The sequence below is a fragment of the Girardinichthys multiradiatus genome, chromosome 14, assembly GCF_021462225.1.
Source record: "Girardinichthys multiradiatus isolate DD_20200921_A chromosome 14, DD_fGirMul_XY1, whole genome shotgun sequence".
Lineage (NCBI taxonomy): Eukaryota > Metazoa > Chordata > Actinopteri > Cyprinodontiformes > Goodeidae > Girardinichthys > Girardinichthys multiradiatus.
In genome coordinates, this window is record NC_061807.1 from 12537626 (window position 1) to 12552903 (window position 15278).

A 15278-nucleotide genomic window follows, 5' to 3' on the forward strand; every position below is an offset into this window, starting at 1 on the left:
AGGGAACAGAAGAAACAACAACCTAAGATCTAAGAAACTGGCAAAATATGAATGAACAAAAGAAACCATAAAGAAACCCTAACTACAAAAGTAAACAAACCTAAACCAACACTGACTCAACTAACTGGGAAGGAAGCAGAGAAAGAGAGGACTAGAATAAATGTAAACCAAACATAAACAATAACTAAAGTTAACCTATAAGGAGGGACTGGAAGAATAGAGATTAACTTGAGGAACTAAGCTAGAGAACTATAATAATAATAATAATAATCGATAATTCGATAGAAACATCTAGCCAAAAAGTAAACAAACACAAAACCACAAACAAAGTCCAAAATGTCAGACCCCGACAGACAGTGTCACAGTTTAAAGTTCAAAATACGGTTGAAGATGCAGGTGAAACACATGTGTGAAGAGTTAAGCACAGTAACTCCATGTTTAATTAAAATTAAACGGCCCATCAACGTAGAGAGATCTACGCATCCGGAAGCAAAGCAGGAGAAACTGAGGGCTTCAGGATCATGATCTCTATCCTAGTATGTGTTTATTCAAATAAAAATATTATTTATCAAATATTTACAGCTTTATCATTCAGTGATTTACCCTGTGAATATCATCATCACAAACAACAAAGACCCTAACAAGCTTCAGTGAGGCTGTTATTAAATTAAACCTGGCATTTAATCAAGACACATTGTCATGGTTTGGTTTTTAGTTGGACCCAAAAATGCAGGCAGAACCAGGTGGAGAGAGATGAAGTGAAAAAGGTTTAAAAATGACCCTGACTGTAACAAGAATTCAGCAATGAACAATGCAAACCAGGGTGCCTATATACTGAGGCTGGGGTGGAAAATGACGTAGGGACCAGGTGAGTTAATTAGAGGAGATGTGGAACAGCTGTGGCAGAATGAGAACAGGGAGGGAGAGTAATTAACACAGAGGAAGGTGAACCAGACCAAAGGAAACTGTAAACCAAAAGGAGAAAACCCTGAAGCTAACATAAGATAATAAACTAGGGAAGGACTTAAGAAAGAACCAAGAAGTAAACAAAGAGGGATGAACCTGTATGGCAAAACCCCAATGACAATATTTAACAAGAGAATATGGCAAGACCTTTCCCACAATAATAAACTCCGAAATGATTATAAAGGAAACAGAATAAAACTAAAAAAGAACCACCCATGGGTCACCTCACATTCTTGTTGGTGTGGGTTTCTGTACCAGGTTGAGCCTGTGCATCATCCTGGTTCTGGGTTCTTCCTGTTAGAAGGGAGAACCATTACTTCCACAGCCCGGTCTCAGATAAACATAAGGCAGAAGGATTTGGGAGGATTGGATTTGTTTCATGTCCAGATGAAGGTAGAACATTGAGAAATACCACAACCACATAGTTGTTGTTACACATTGCTCTGTGATTAAGATCAAGATTGTACTCTACTGATGGTAATTCTCAGCAAATGTTTGTCTGTCATGCATGCTATAAATTCAGATTAGTGCAGGACATGGAAGTGACCTGAGACATTTGGTCTGTGATCTTCAGTGTCCAGGAACTAATCTGTGAAAACGTGCAGAGCTTAATTACCATGTGGAGCTTCTCGGGGGCTCAACAGTGGAGAGGAGGGGTGGTCCATATTGATCTTCAAAACAGGACTACAGAGAATGCAACACAGACATAAACAGAGTCAGCCACACATGTGAGGTTTATTTATTATTTTTAAGAATTATTTATGCTACCTGTTTCTGATGGGGGGTGCCATCCTCTCCACCTGCTGACAGTTGGACTTACTGACTTTCTCTGTCAATAACCAACAAAAACTTTATTTTACAACGGCACAAACACAGCGACACGGTACATCAATTAACACCCATGCAGCAGGTTCTATGTTAACAGCTAAGGACACTAGCAGCAGGTTAATAATGCTTAGTTTCATGGTCAACTTTCTCTACTGTTATTTGGATCTTTAGGCTCAGAGTTCAACCAAATGTCTCTTATGCTTCCATCATCATTTCCTCTGTCACAACAAAGACATCCTTTCACACCTGTTTTGAACCCAAGCAGGCCAGTGTCACTGTCTAGGGCAACATTTGAGCTCTTCTCTGTTTTCTATGATGTCAGATTAGTTCAAGTGTATCCTGTCTGGTGACAGGAATAACCAAGCACAAAACATAAACTCAAAATCTTCAACAAGTTGAAGACCTGCTGAGGGAAGGACTCCACCTGTAGATGTGCTGTAGTATCTGGCAGCAGGATGCTAGCAGAAGATCCTTCAGGTTGTGATGCTGGGCTGTCGGGGGTGGGGGTTGAATGGCAAGTCAAACCATTCCTGTACCAGTTCTGCTTTGCGTCAGGATGCACTATCTTGCTAAATGAGGTCACAGGCATCAGAGACTGCTGTTTCCATCCTGATTAATATGCAGCTATGAAATCCCATATGCAACAAAATGTGACACACTGTAATCTGATGCTTTCTATGAGAAGCAAGCATGAAATTCGTCAGTAATTTAAACTACATCAGCTCATCTGTTGGACAGTCCAGCCTTCGCTCCCCGCACGCATCGAGGAGCCTTGGCCACCCATGACCTTTCCGTCTTTTAGCTACTCCTCCGTTCCTTCATCGAGCCACTGCTGATAGATGCTGACCACTGCAAACCAGCAACGCCCCAAGGAGCTGCAGTGGCTCCAAATCCATACGCTTGCCTATGTTTCTGCTTCTAATACTTGACTTTACAATAAAATGATCTCTTGTTGCAAAATATATCCCACAGTAACAGGTGCCACTAGCTTTCTGTATCAGGATTCAGTTCTTAGGTTTCTTGTATTTTCTCGTTCATCTGCCTTACTTGAGTTCAGATTAACCCTGGAAAGTAAACGTTGCTCTGCATCCCAAGAAAATAAAAACATGAACTGAAAAACCACCAAGATAAGTAATTTATTTGTTTACCCGAGAGCTGATGCAGTAATGTAGAGGCCAGGTTCACTGACATGTCCTGCCACAAGACGGCTCTGAGGCACTGGTCCTCCATCTTGGCTCCAAAGAGAAACTGCTCCTCCATTTTTGCTGCAGAGAAAACCTGAGCAGCTATCTTGGTTTCAGACACAAGCCCATTCTCCAACGTGGCACCTGATGCAAACTGGTTCTCCTTCTTGATACCAGAGAAAAACCTGTTGCTCATCTTAGCTCCAGAAAAAGGTTTCTCTGGAATCTTTGCTTTAACAGGACAAAGGTCATCCATGTTGGCTCTGGTATGGAGGTGATCGTCCACTTTGATTTCAGAAGCTCCACAATCCTCCAGTTTCACCTGAAACTGAAAACTGTTTGATGCATTAATGAAGCACTCTGCTGAGTTAGAGGCAGAAAACCCATCTTCTCTTTTAAGACCAAAGGTATACTGGTCCACCATTTTGGCTCCAGGGAGCAATTGGTCAGCTGTCGTATTCCTAGTGAGGCCCTGGTTTTCTGTTTTAACAGTGAAGAGATGGCAGCTTGTCATCCTTAAGGTGGAATGAGAAGTCTCCTCGATGGCTGGCTGATTTTGGGTCATTGTGTCGACTTCCAGAGGCTCTTCTTCCTCTTTGAGCCTCAACATGTGGCCATTCACTTCCTGACGCTCTGTAAAAGGTGGGGAAATATGTGATATAGTCTTTAGTTCTGTTTAGTTTTAGTCCTGAACATGTTAAAGAGATGGATTTTCATTACACAGATAAAAACAAAATCATTTTTATTGCTGCTGGCTTTTTTCTGGAAGATTTAGCAAATGATCTCTACCTGCCAGCTTCCGGAGCAGGTCTGAAGCCAGCGTGTCTGTGACGGTGTTTCCCTCTGGGGTGTGTGTCAACGACGGCGGCTCAGGACTCGCCCCGGGGCCGTCCGGTGAAAGGGCGACGCCGGGTTCATCCTGCTGCTCCACCTCCTCTCGGCTCCCAGGATGCATCTGGGCCTTTTGAGTGGCCTCTGAAGGAAACGGGAGGTAACAGAGGCTGAGTGAGTGACAGTTATCAGGACTTGACCCCAGCATGGCCAAAGGTCTGCAGAGATCTTAACAATAACCAAACGTATTCCTGAATATGAGATCATAAGATTTCTTTTACAAGGATTAATTCTTGAACCTGGAATTTGGTCCCACTTTGCCAAAATGGGCATAATTAGCCTGATTTAATTTGAGGTTATCACCATCAACATTTTTCTTTAATTTTGTTACGTGTTTGCATGTATTTTTAAATGTTTCATCCTATGTCTGAGGCAGGGCCCATCCAGCTGGTATCGTCCTCTTGTTCTTTTCTCCATGATCCGTGTCTCATGGTTATAGTAGAGGTCTGAGATACAGACGACTTCTCTGTCCTCACCACCACAGACAGAACTATATTTTATCTGAAGGCAACTTTTCCAGCTTTCACCAAAAACCTGATTGGACTGATGTACTCCATGTTTGTGTTCTAGGTGTTCTGGGGCTGCTTTGTGATCGACTGGCGCCCTGTTTGGGCTGAAACCCACATTTATCCCAGTGACCTCTGAAGATAGGCACTGGGAAGATAGGCACTTGTCCAATCAACTGATTCTTCCACCTGAGCTGCGGATCTCTGCAGCTCCTCGAGTTACCACGGGCCTCCTGCCTTCTCCTCCATGTATCCTTTTCTTTCCGCTTCACATTTATGTCCTGATTTGTGTCGCTCCATCTCATAAAAACCCCATAAAACAATTCAAAGCTTGATGTTGAAACTTGAAAAACATGAAGGAAAAATTCAAGCAGTGTGAAAACTCAAGGCGCTATATTCACAAAGAATTTCCTTTGCTTGCCAGAGCTCAAAGAATCCAAGTTGTCCGTACAGAGAATACAAATAATGAGAGAGCATACTTCTGAACGTCCAGATTTTTTAAAGCATTGTTGCTTGATCCAGGAATTTTAGGCTGAGCAAATACTTTTTCTTGGAGGCACTCAGTTACTTTAGGGTTAAAATAGGTTTGAATACATAATGGCATGGCTCTCCAAACAGCTACAGGTCTGCACCAAAGATATGATTACTTTTTTCCTTAATCTCTTTGAATCTGAAGAGTTTGCCTGAGCTCGGTTCAGATGACACTTCAATCCTTGCAGTCTCAGCAGCTGCTACTCTACCTGTTTGCTGGTTCTTTTCTCAGTTAGAGCTGGAATTAATTGGTTGCATGGGTGCCTGCATTTCCTCAAGCTTGCCACACTGTCAGTAATAATACACTAAGTCTTCCTGGTTTCACTGAACTTTTCTCAATTTCTCCCCATCTGTTGCAGCTCTGCAGCAGAGGTGTTGACAGGTTAAGCTTCACTGTGCCAAGTAAAGCGAAATTTTAATAATATTTAACACAGCCTCTGCTTCCTTCAAAGTCAATGAAAATAAGCAAAATCGTCGACAAGCTTGAAAAAATGCAGCAAATCATCTCAATATGAGGGATGACTGATACAAAAGCTGTGAAACGTGGGATGTATCTGTGTGTGTGACTACCTGAAAGCCTTATGAGGAGGTCAGACGCCATCTTGGTGCTGACATCAGGGCTGAACAAAGAGGTGGCTGATGGGAAGGGACTCGAACCTGCGGCACGCGTGCCCAGCGGGCATTCTGCGTGCGCATTAGACCCACTCAGCGAAAAAGCATCATCATTAGAGTGTGTCTTTGTCAGTGTGGGGTGTGTGTGTCGTTTGGCTGCATCAGAGGGAGGCTGCAACACACTCGACCCACGCTTCATGTTAGAGCGTGTGTGTTTGACAAAAAAAAAAAGAAAAATCAAGAGTCAAAACTCAGAGAAAGAGAAGGACAAGAGAGAAGGAAAAGGAGGAGGAGGAAGGCAGTGTTGCTAAAATAAGAAGGCTGTGTTTCCTAACGTAAGGAAGTGAGGAGATCATGGAGGAGAAAAGAAGAGGGGGGATTGCAGAGGGAGGATTCGCTCTTCACAGCAAGCTGTTGCTGCCTCTCATTGACCTGGAAGACAGAAAGAAGAGAGATGGATGGAGGGGAACGAGGTGAAACGGGAGAGAGGAAGAAAAACAATGAGGAGCACGGGCGGGAGAGGGCAAGGGTGAGAAAGTGGAAGGGAGGATGAGAAGAGGAACATGAACAAAGTGAATCTGTGAATGAATTAATTATTGAACAGATAGAGCCTAATAATAATATGGGGATAAATCTTTCCTGTTACCGCCATGGTAACAAACCCTGCTGTGTCATCTCCCACCCTGACCTTCCCACCGACTAACAATCATCAATTACGATCAATAATCGTCACTTCAGCCTGCCACCATTTGTTAGTCTTGATCTCTTCATGCACTTCCATCCTGCCTGTGTCCAAAACACAGATGACACACACAGTACATTATATATATATATATATATATAATCTTAAAATAAAGTGATTACAACAAAGACATATAATATGAATGAATAAATATTTAATATAAAAAATAGATATAAAGTACAGCTAAAAAATTGAAAAATATTTTAAAAGAAAATAATAATAATAAATAAAATTCAATTAGGTAAACACAAAAACATTTAAATTTTAATTCTTCCATTATGACATTACGATTAAATCATATAACTAATTTTAAAAAAATTATTACAATTTTTTAAAAACTGTTACACAAAGAAATAAAATATTAGAATAAAATTTTTAAAATCAGTTTTATTTAACAAACAAATACATAAATAAATAAATACAACTCTAACCACTGATTGTTTTTAACAGATATTAAACCTTGAGCGAAATAATTTTCTCGAAATAAATAGAAATAAATGGAACATGCCGTGTTCTTTCTCCTCCGTGTACTCACTGCCCTCGACCCCGTTTCTTTCAGCCTCTCGCCCCTGTCTCTAGGCGACACCATGCGGGCTACGGCCGCCGCATCCGGCAGGGGAGCGAAAATCCGCCGGACACCAGTTTCTCCACAACCCCCCTCCCTCCCGTCCCCTCCGTGTCGGTCGGTCGGTCGGTGTCAGAGCACCCCGGAGCCCCGCTGTATGGTAGCTGCTTGGTTACCTCTCCCCGCTCTATCTCGCTCTCCCTCCTGCTGCAACATGGCTGAACGGCGCTCAGACTCCCCAGCACACCGAGTCAGAAAGTCAGCTCCCGGAACTGGATGTTGGAGCGATGCTCGGCTCAGCTTTGAACGGCTCTAACGGCTTCCGCTCGCGCTGCCTCTCGTTACCGGGAACAGGGGCAGGTGTCAGCGCGCGACCACAGCCACACAGCCACACACTCACACACACACACACACACACACACACACACACACACACACAGCCACACACACACACTCACACACACACACACACCTCCGCTCCTCTTCCCTCCCGCCCCCTCTCCTGCAACATGGCTGAACGGTAACCCGACCTCACAAGACCTCAGAAGTCATTTTCACGGGTCAGTTAGCATCAGTACCCGGTCACAGCTGGGACCAACCCGCGCCGGGACGAGGCAATCCCCTGCTGTTCCCTCCGTGACTTACCGGTACCATGGGGGCAGCTGGTGGCGGCGGCGGAGCTTCTGCTGGTGGTGGTGCAGTCCGGGGCAAAGCCTATATATAGACTATAGATCTCATCCATGTTAAATCTCCGGTTTTTACTTCTTCATCTCAGCCCTCCTCCGTCTTTACTCTCGGTTCTGCATCCAGTGTTATATAAAGTAAAAGGGATGAAAAGGAAGAGAAGCGAGAAGAAGATCCGTCTCCTCCCGGTTCCTGAGGATGACGGGTCGGTCACCGAGCAGGGCAGATGGAGGTTTCCGCCTCCTCTCTTTCTCTCTTTCTCTCTCTGAGTGTGTGTGTAGCAGAGAGGAGGAGAAGCAGTGTTTCTTGTACTTGTACATGTAGTACTGGGTTCATACAGTTCTCAGCACCAGTAGAAAGCATGTAGAACCCATGCACATCCAGAAGCATTGAAGTTCTAGATCTAGACAACAACTGAAGCATTATTTGTAGCTTAAAACTCTTTGAAAGAAGGTTTTGCACGAAAAGGGCGCTTGTTTATAGAAAAATTACACCTTGCAAAAGCATTCATGCCAATATTTTTTTCACAATTTGCCACCTTCCAACCACAAATTTCCAAATTTTTATTTGGAAATTGTTTTATTGTTTTTTTTTTTTTTAACAAATTAAATTGTGAAGGGTGGTGTTTTGTGTTCAGCCTTCCTTTACTGATATCCCTAAATAAAATCCAATCAGAACTGTCCCAATTAGTAAATTAATTCCACGTAATGTGTCGTTTAATGTCAGTATGAATCCATCTGTTCTGTGAAGGCCTCAGAAGATTGTAGGAGAACATTAGTGAACAAACATCATCATGAAGATGACACAGCAAACAGATCAGGGAGAAAGTTGCGGAGACGTTTAAAGCAGAGTTCGGTTCTAAAACAATATCCAACATTTGAACATCTCAGAGCTCTGCTCAATCCATCATCTGGAAATGGAAAGAGGATGGATCAACTGCAGACCTACCAAGACATGGAGGTCCACCCAAACTCACAAGCTGGACAAGCCGAGCATCAATCAGAAAAGCAGTCAAGAGGTCACTCTGTGGTAACTCTGGAGGAGCTACAGATATCCACAGACCCATAAGACGTCCCTATTGCAGTTTGCCACAAGCGATGAAGGGAACACAGCAAACATGGGGAAAATGTGCTCTGGTCAGATAAGACCACAACTGAACTTTGTGGCCAACATCCAAAATGCAATGTGTGGAGGAACAGTGAAACTGCACATCACCCTGAACACACCACCCCCACTGTGAAACATGGTGGTGATAGTATCATGCTGTGGGGATGCTTTTCTTTAATGGGGATAGGAAAGTTGGCTTGAAATGATGGAGCTAAATACAGGGTAATACTGGAAGAAAACCAAGAGGTTCACCTTCCAGCAGGACAGCAGAAACAGGTGAGCACAAAAAAGTAAAGCAATACAGGCAGAGCCTTAGAACTAAAAGCATCAGTTTATAGTTTAATTTATTTTTGACAGCAAATAGTTGTACTTTAAGGTGACCTATTCTACTTTTACACATTTGGGATACATCTATGGGCCATACAAAACATGTTAATCACGTTTTTCTCACAAAATCTTTCTGAGGTAATGAGGTTCCACCTCCTCAGTTTTCCCTTTTTATGGCTCCTTTCAGAATGAGCTGTTTTAAGGCTCTGTCACTTTCATGCAAATTAGCTGCATCTGGCCCTCCCCTCGACCAGCAGTTCTACAGGTCCTTCTCAAAATATTAGCATATTGTGATAAAGTTCATTATTTTCCATAATGTCATGATGAAAATTTAACATTCATATATTTTAGATTCATTGCACACTAACTGAAATATTTCAGGTCTTTTATTGTCTTAATACGGATGATTTTGGCATACAGCTCATGAAAACCCAAAATTCCTATCTCACAAAATTAGCATATCATTAAAAGGGTCTCTAAACGAGCTATGAACCTAATCATCTGAATCAACAAGTTAACTCTAAACACCTGCAAAAGATTCCTGAGGCCTTTAAAACTCCCAGCCTGGTTCATCACTCAAAACCCCAATCATGGGTAAGACTGCCGACCTGACTGCTGTCCAGAAGGCCACTATTGACACCCTCAAGCAAGAGGGTAAGACACAGAAAGAAATTTCTGAACGAATAGGCTGTTCCCAGAGTGCTGTATCAAGGCACCTCAGTGGGAAGTCTGTGGGAAGGAAAAAGTGTGGCAGAAAACGCTGCACAATGAGAAGAGGTGACCGGACCCTGAGGAAGATTGTGGAGAAGGGCCGATTCCAGACCTTGGGGGACCTGCGGAAGCAGTGGACTGAGTCTGGAGTAGAAACATCCAGAGCCACCGTGCACAGGCGTGTGCAGGAAATGGGCTACAGGTGCCGCATTCCCCAGGTCAAGCCACTTTTGAACCAGAAACAGCGGCAGAAGCGCCTGACCTGGGCTACAGAGAAGCAGCACTGGACTGTTGTTCAGTGGTCCAATGTACTTTTTTCGGATGAAAGCAAATTCTGCATGTCATTCGGAAATCAAGGTGCCAGAGTCTGGAGGAAGACTGGGGAGAAGGAAATGCCAAAATGCCAGAAGTCCAGTGTCAAGTACCCACAGTCAGTGATGGTCTGAGGTGCCGTGTCAGCTGCTGGTGTTGGTCCACTGTGTTTTATCAAGGGCAGGGTCAATGCAGCTAGCTATCAGGAGATTTTGGGGCACTTCATGCTTCCATCTGCTGAAAAGCTTCATGGAGATGAAGATTTCATTTTTCAGCACGACCTGGCACCTGCTCACAGTGCCAAAACCACTGGTAAATGGTTTACTGACCATGGTATCACTGTGCTCAATTGGCCTGCCAACTCTCCTGACCTGAACCCCATAGAGAATCTGTGGGATATTGTGAAGAGAACGTTGAGAGACTCAAGACCCAACACTCTGGATGAGCTAAAGGCCGCTATCGAAGCATCCTGGGCCTCCATAAGACCTCAGCAGTGCCACAGACTGATTGCCTCCATGCCACGCCGCATTGAAGCAGTCATTTCTGCCAAAGGATTCCCGACCAAGTATTGAGTGCATAACTGTACATGATTATTTGAAGGTTGACGTTTTTTGTATTAAAAACACTTTTCTTTTATTGGTCGGATGAAATATGCTAATATTGTGAGATAGGAATTTTGGGTTTTCATGAGCTGTATGCCAAAATTATCCGTATTAAGACAATAAAAGACCTGAAATATTTCAGTTAGTGTGCAATGAATCTAAAATATATGAATGTTAAATTTTCATCATGACATTATGGAAAATAATGAACTTTATCACAATATGCTAATATTTTGAGAAGGACCTGTATACATGAAAATAAAAGAGAAACTTATAAAACACAATACCAAGTACTTATATTTCTGTCATCTACAGGTTTGAAATGAACAGTAGGGACTGAATTTATCTTCAGTCTAAGTCTTTCTGCAAATCCTGACGTGTACTGATGTGAGTTCTCAAAGCAGTCCGCGGTGAAGTGATTCTCGCAAACTAGTACTGTCTTCGGCAACGTGACTGGAACATTGCCCTCAAAAATACAATGAAGCCACAAATCTTTGTTATCTGACAGCGGGACAATGCAAGTGGACACGCGTGGGTCTTTGCAGCCAACAACAGAACATCTGCCTTTAAGGGTCGCCATTGTAAAGCAGGCGTAAGGTAAAACCAGCCGGCGAGACGTGATCCTCTACTGAAAATCAAGTCGGTGGAGCTCCGCTACAGTCGCTAGTCAGCGGCAGGACTCGGGTAACGTTGATAGGTGCCAGTGTAATTGTGACGTCACAATACACAGCTTTTAAAACCACACGTTTTCTAGAAAAAATAAAGCATTCATTTATAGCCAAAAAACAGCTGAATGTTTAGTTTTTTTTTTGCCTTTGGACTATTTGTAGAAGCATTAGAGACCCAAATGGAGGTATAAAAACAATCAAAAAGTACATTTTGCGTTGTAGGTCTCCTTTAAAAGAATCTGATAAACATGTGCAGAAATGGACCCCCTTATACATAGTAGAGTCCAGGTTATTAGTTGTACCAGTTGTAGTAATGGTGCCAGAACTAAAATCTGCAATCTGCAATATAACTATGTGTAAATCCTGATGAGCCCAACCAGTTAGATAGACTACAAACATGTCTTGAAGATATAAAAACTCGGATGATGTTAAATTTTTTGCTTCTAAATTCAAACAAAACAGAAGTTGTCGTCTTTGGACCGGAGTCTTTAAAAAAGAAACTGCTTAGTCAATCACTTAACCTGGACGGCATTAAATTAACCTCCAGTAATAAAGTAAAAAACCTTGGTGTTATTGTTGAACAGGACATGTCATTTAAATCCCATATTAAACAGGTTTCTAGGACTTCCTTCTTTCATCTCCGGAACATTGGCAAAATTAGAAATATCCTATCCAGGAGTGACGCTGAAAAACTAGTCCATGCATTTGTTACTTCAAGGCTGGACTATTGTAATTCTTTACTATCAGGATGTCCACAAAATGCAGTTAAAAGCCTTCAGCTGATTCAAAATGCTGCAGCAAGAGTTCTGATGAAAATTAAAAAGAGAGATCATATTTCTCCTATTTTAGCTTCCCTTCATTGACTCCCTGTTAAATCCAGAGTAGAATATAAAATTCTCCTCCTCACATATAAAGCCCTTAATGATCTAGCTCCATCATACATCAGAGATCTGATTGGTCCATACGTTCCTAACAGAGCACTTCGTTCTCAGACTGCAGGTTTACTGGTGGTTCCTAGAGTCTCTAGAAGTAGAATGGGAGGCAGATCCTTTAGTTATCAGGCTCCTCTCCTGTGGAACCAGTTCCCAGTTTTAGTCCGTGAGGCAGACACCCTGTCTACTTTTAAGGCTACGCTTAAAACTTTCCTTTTTGATAAAGCTTATAGTTAGAGTGGCTTAGTTTATCCTGAGCTATCTTCCTTATTTTTTACCTCCGTCTTCTTCCCTCCCTGTTGGTTGGAGTAAGGGGGAGTCAGGTTTAGCTTAAACTGGCTCAGTTATGGCTGAGGTGCAAACACACCCTCCATTTCTGCTACCTGTATGACCCCTTCTCTTTTCCAATGGTTATAATCAGTCTGACAGAGAAAGGTATCCCAATCGTTGTGGTTTTTAGTATAACAATGACCATCAGTGGGATCCTTTGTGAGGTGCCTTGAGACGACATTGTTGTAAATAAGCGCCGTTTAACTAAATAATCTGAACTGAAACTATCTGTGTAGTTATGCTGCTATAGGCTTAGGCTGCTGGAGGACATAATGACCACTTTCACCCTCTTTGCTACATTCTCACACTACTCTCCAACTTTGCATTGTTTGCTGTTATTTCAGCTTTTAACTTTGTTCTCTTTATTCTCTTCCTAGAAGCTACACCTGGCCTGGCTCTGTGTCTACCTGTGACACCTTTCTGGAGAGGGGAATTGAATGAGCTTCTGCTGGCAACAACTTAATGTTCACCCTCTACCAATGATCCACATAACCCTGTCTTTTAGTGTTTAACCCTTTCTCTCTCCTAGACATGGCGATTGACTGAGCTTAACTGTAACTAATTATATGTGCTCTCTTTCAGACTCTAACATTGAAAACTGGCTCAGAGTTTATCTGTTCTTTCTTTCTAGGTGAAACGACTAAAGGAGCTACATCCATTAACATTTACTTTTCCTTCCCATAGAAAGTACTCCTGGATCAGTGCTTCTGTGTTCTTTTTGTGTCTCTGCTCTGTTCTCTCAAACCCCCAGTCGGTCGTGGCAGATGGCCGCTCACACTGAGCCTGGTTCTGCTGGAGGTTTCTTCCTGTTAAAAGGGAGTTTTTCCTCTCCACTGTCGCTACATGCATGCTCAGTATGAGGGATTGCTGCAAAGTCAACGCCAGTGACTGTCCACTGTCTCTACATGCTCATCCAGGAGGAGGGAATGCTGCAAGTCACTGACTGGATGCAATCTACTGGGTTTCCTTAGATAGAAAAACTTTTTATCCAATTTGAATAAAAAGCTAACTCCGACTGCACTGTTCAATGGTTAGGATTAATTGGAATGTATGAACCTGACTGTTGTGAAGTGCCTTGAGACAACATGTGTTGTGAATTGGCGCTATATAAATAAAACTGAATTGAAAATTGAAATTCTCGAATATTTCGGGAAAAGTTTAGAACGTGCATCAGAAGGGTTTGTTATAAACCTGGTGAAAAAAGAAAACAGATCATGAGGAGATTGTTCTGGGATGTGTTGGGATTATTGTTTCTCGTCAACATTGGCGACATTTATTTCTTTGGAGCTAATTTTAAAACTTTATTCATTAAATGATTTCGTTTTTGCTTAACTTAGACTTAAAGGACACAAAAACACCTAAAATAAAAGTAAAGGCTTTTTAACTTGAGGTGAAAGAATTTGGATTAATCAGAGTTTTAAATCTTTATTGTGAATTGTAGGGCCGGATGTCCTGTTGTTTAGTGGCTAATGTAGTAAACATGTGAGTACAGGTGCGGTCAAATAATCATTTAAACCGAGACTGAAATCCTGTACAGATGTTATATTAGAGTATGACATTAGTAGTTGTTTTAAATGATGACTGAGTTTATTAAGGGACAAGCTATCCAAGCCTACTGCCCCACCCTGTTATGCATTTAGTAGCCCAACCAAGGCATGATCACTACCAGTCTGAAAAATCACTTAAACTGGACCCATCTGACGACATGGAGTAGGCTCTAAATTCAAGAACAGACGAAAAGCAAAATCATTGACCTTCATCAGTCTGGTAAGACTTTGGAAGCCATTTCTAAGACCTTGGGACTCCAGAACCAAATTATAATCTCTGCAGGCATTACTTGCCTCAGTTAAGGTCAGTGTTTATGATTCAACAACTCTGGGCAGAAATGGGAGAGTTCAAAGTCAAACATCACTGTTGACCAAAAACAACACAAAGCTCCATCTCACATTTACAAAGAACATCTTGATGATCCCCAAAGTTTTGGGTGAAATATTCAGTGGACTAACGAGACAAAGTTGGACGTGTTTGGAAGGTTTATATGCCATTTCATCTAGTGTATAATTAGCACACCATTTCAGAAAAAGAACATCAGACTGACAGTCAAACTAGGTGGTGGTAGTGTGATGCTCTGGGCCTGCTTTTACTCATCGGGATCTGAATGACTTACCAAAACTGATGGAACCATACATTCTGCTCTTTGTCTGACTATCATTTTTCACTTTAAGCTCAATTACACTTTGGTTATGCAGCAAGACACTGATTTAAATCAGACCAACAACTCAATCCGAAGTGGCACAAAAAATAGATACAACTGAAGGTTTTCGAGTAGCCTAGTCAAAGTCTGAACTAGATTGAGATGCTGTGGCATGACTGAATTAAAACAATTCTGCAAAGAAGAGTGGGCTAAATTTCCTCCACAGTGATGTTGATGGCAGTTGTTGCTGCCAAGGGTGGAACAGCCAGTTATTAAGTTGAGGGGCGATTACTTTCCACATAGAGCCAGGCTTGTTGCTTTTCCTCTCAATAGAAGAATTCATCACTTGAAAGTGCTTTTTGAATTAACTCAGGTAATCTCTAGTTTATCCACAGACGTCTGGAGGAGTGCAGTCTCCTGTGTCAGCCAGTAGAGGGAGACAGATGTAGCCACTTTTACAATAATCATTCACTATATGTAGAAACGAGAAGAAAATGTGTGAAAATATATTTTTCATTTAAGGAACACAATAAACCTTCTCTCGGACAGCTACTGGTTACAACCTGCAAGTTAAATTATAACATGA

The 15278-nt window shown here is 42.1% G+C and overlaps 1 protein-coding gene across 3 annotated transcripts in view; it reads right to left on the minus strand.

Moving 5' to 3' along the window:
* Positions 1-8174, minus strand: part of LOC124880904 — a 22913-nt gene extending 14739 nt beyond the window's left edge. Inside the window, exons 1-6 of one of the 3 annotated variants that reach the window (XM_047386314.1) lie at positions 7471-8174; positions 5477-5711; positions 3768-3953; positions 2943-3611; positions 1735-1795; positions 1583-1650 (exon numbers count right to left, since the gene is read on the minus strand). In XM_047386314.1, the coding sequence (XP_047242270.1) occupies positions 1583-1650; positions 1735-1795; positions 2943-3611; positions 3768-3953; positions 5477-5711; positions 7471-7479 (1228 nt within the window). In that variant the 5' untranslated portion in view covers positions 7480-8174. Of the gene's footprint in view, positions 1-1582; positions 1651-1734; positions 1796-2942; positions 3612-3767; positions 3954-5476; positions 5951-7001 lie in introns of all 3 variants that reach the window. The other 2 variants (XM_047386315.1, XM_047386316.1) reach the window with 2 other exon arrangements.
* Positions 8175-15278: the final 7104 nt, after the last annotated feature.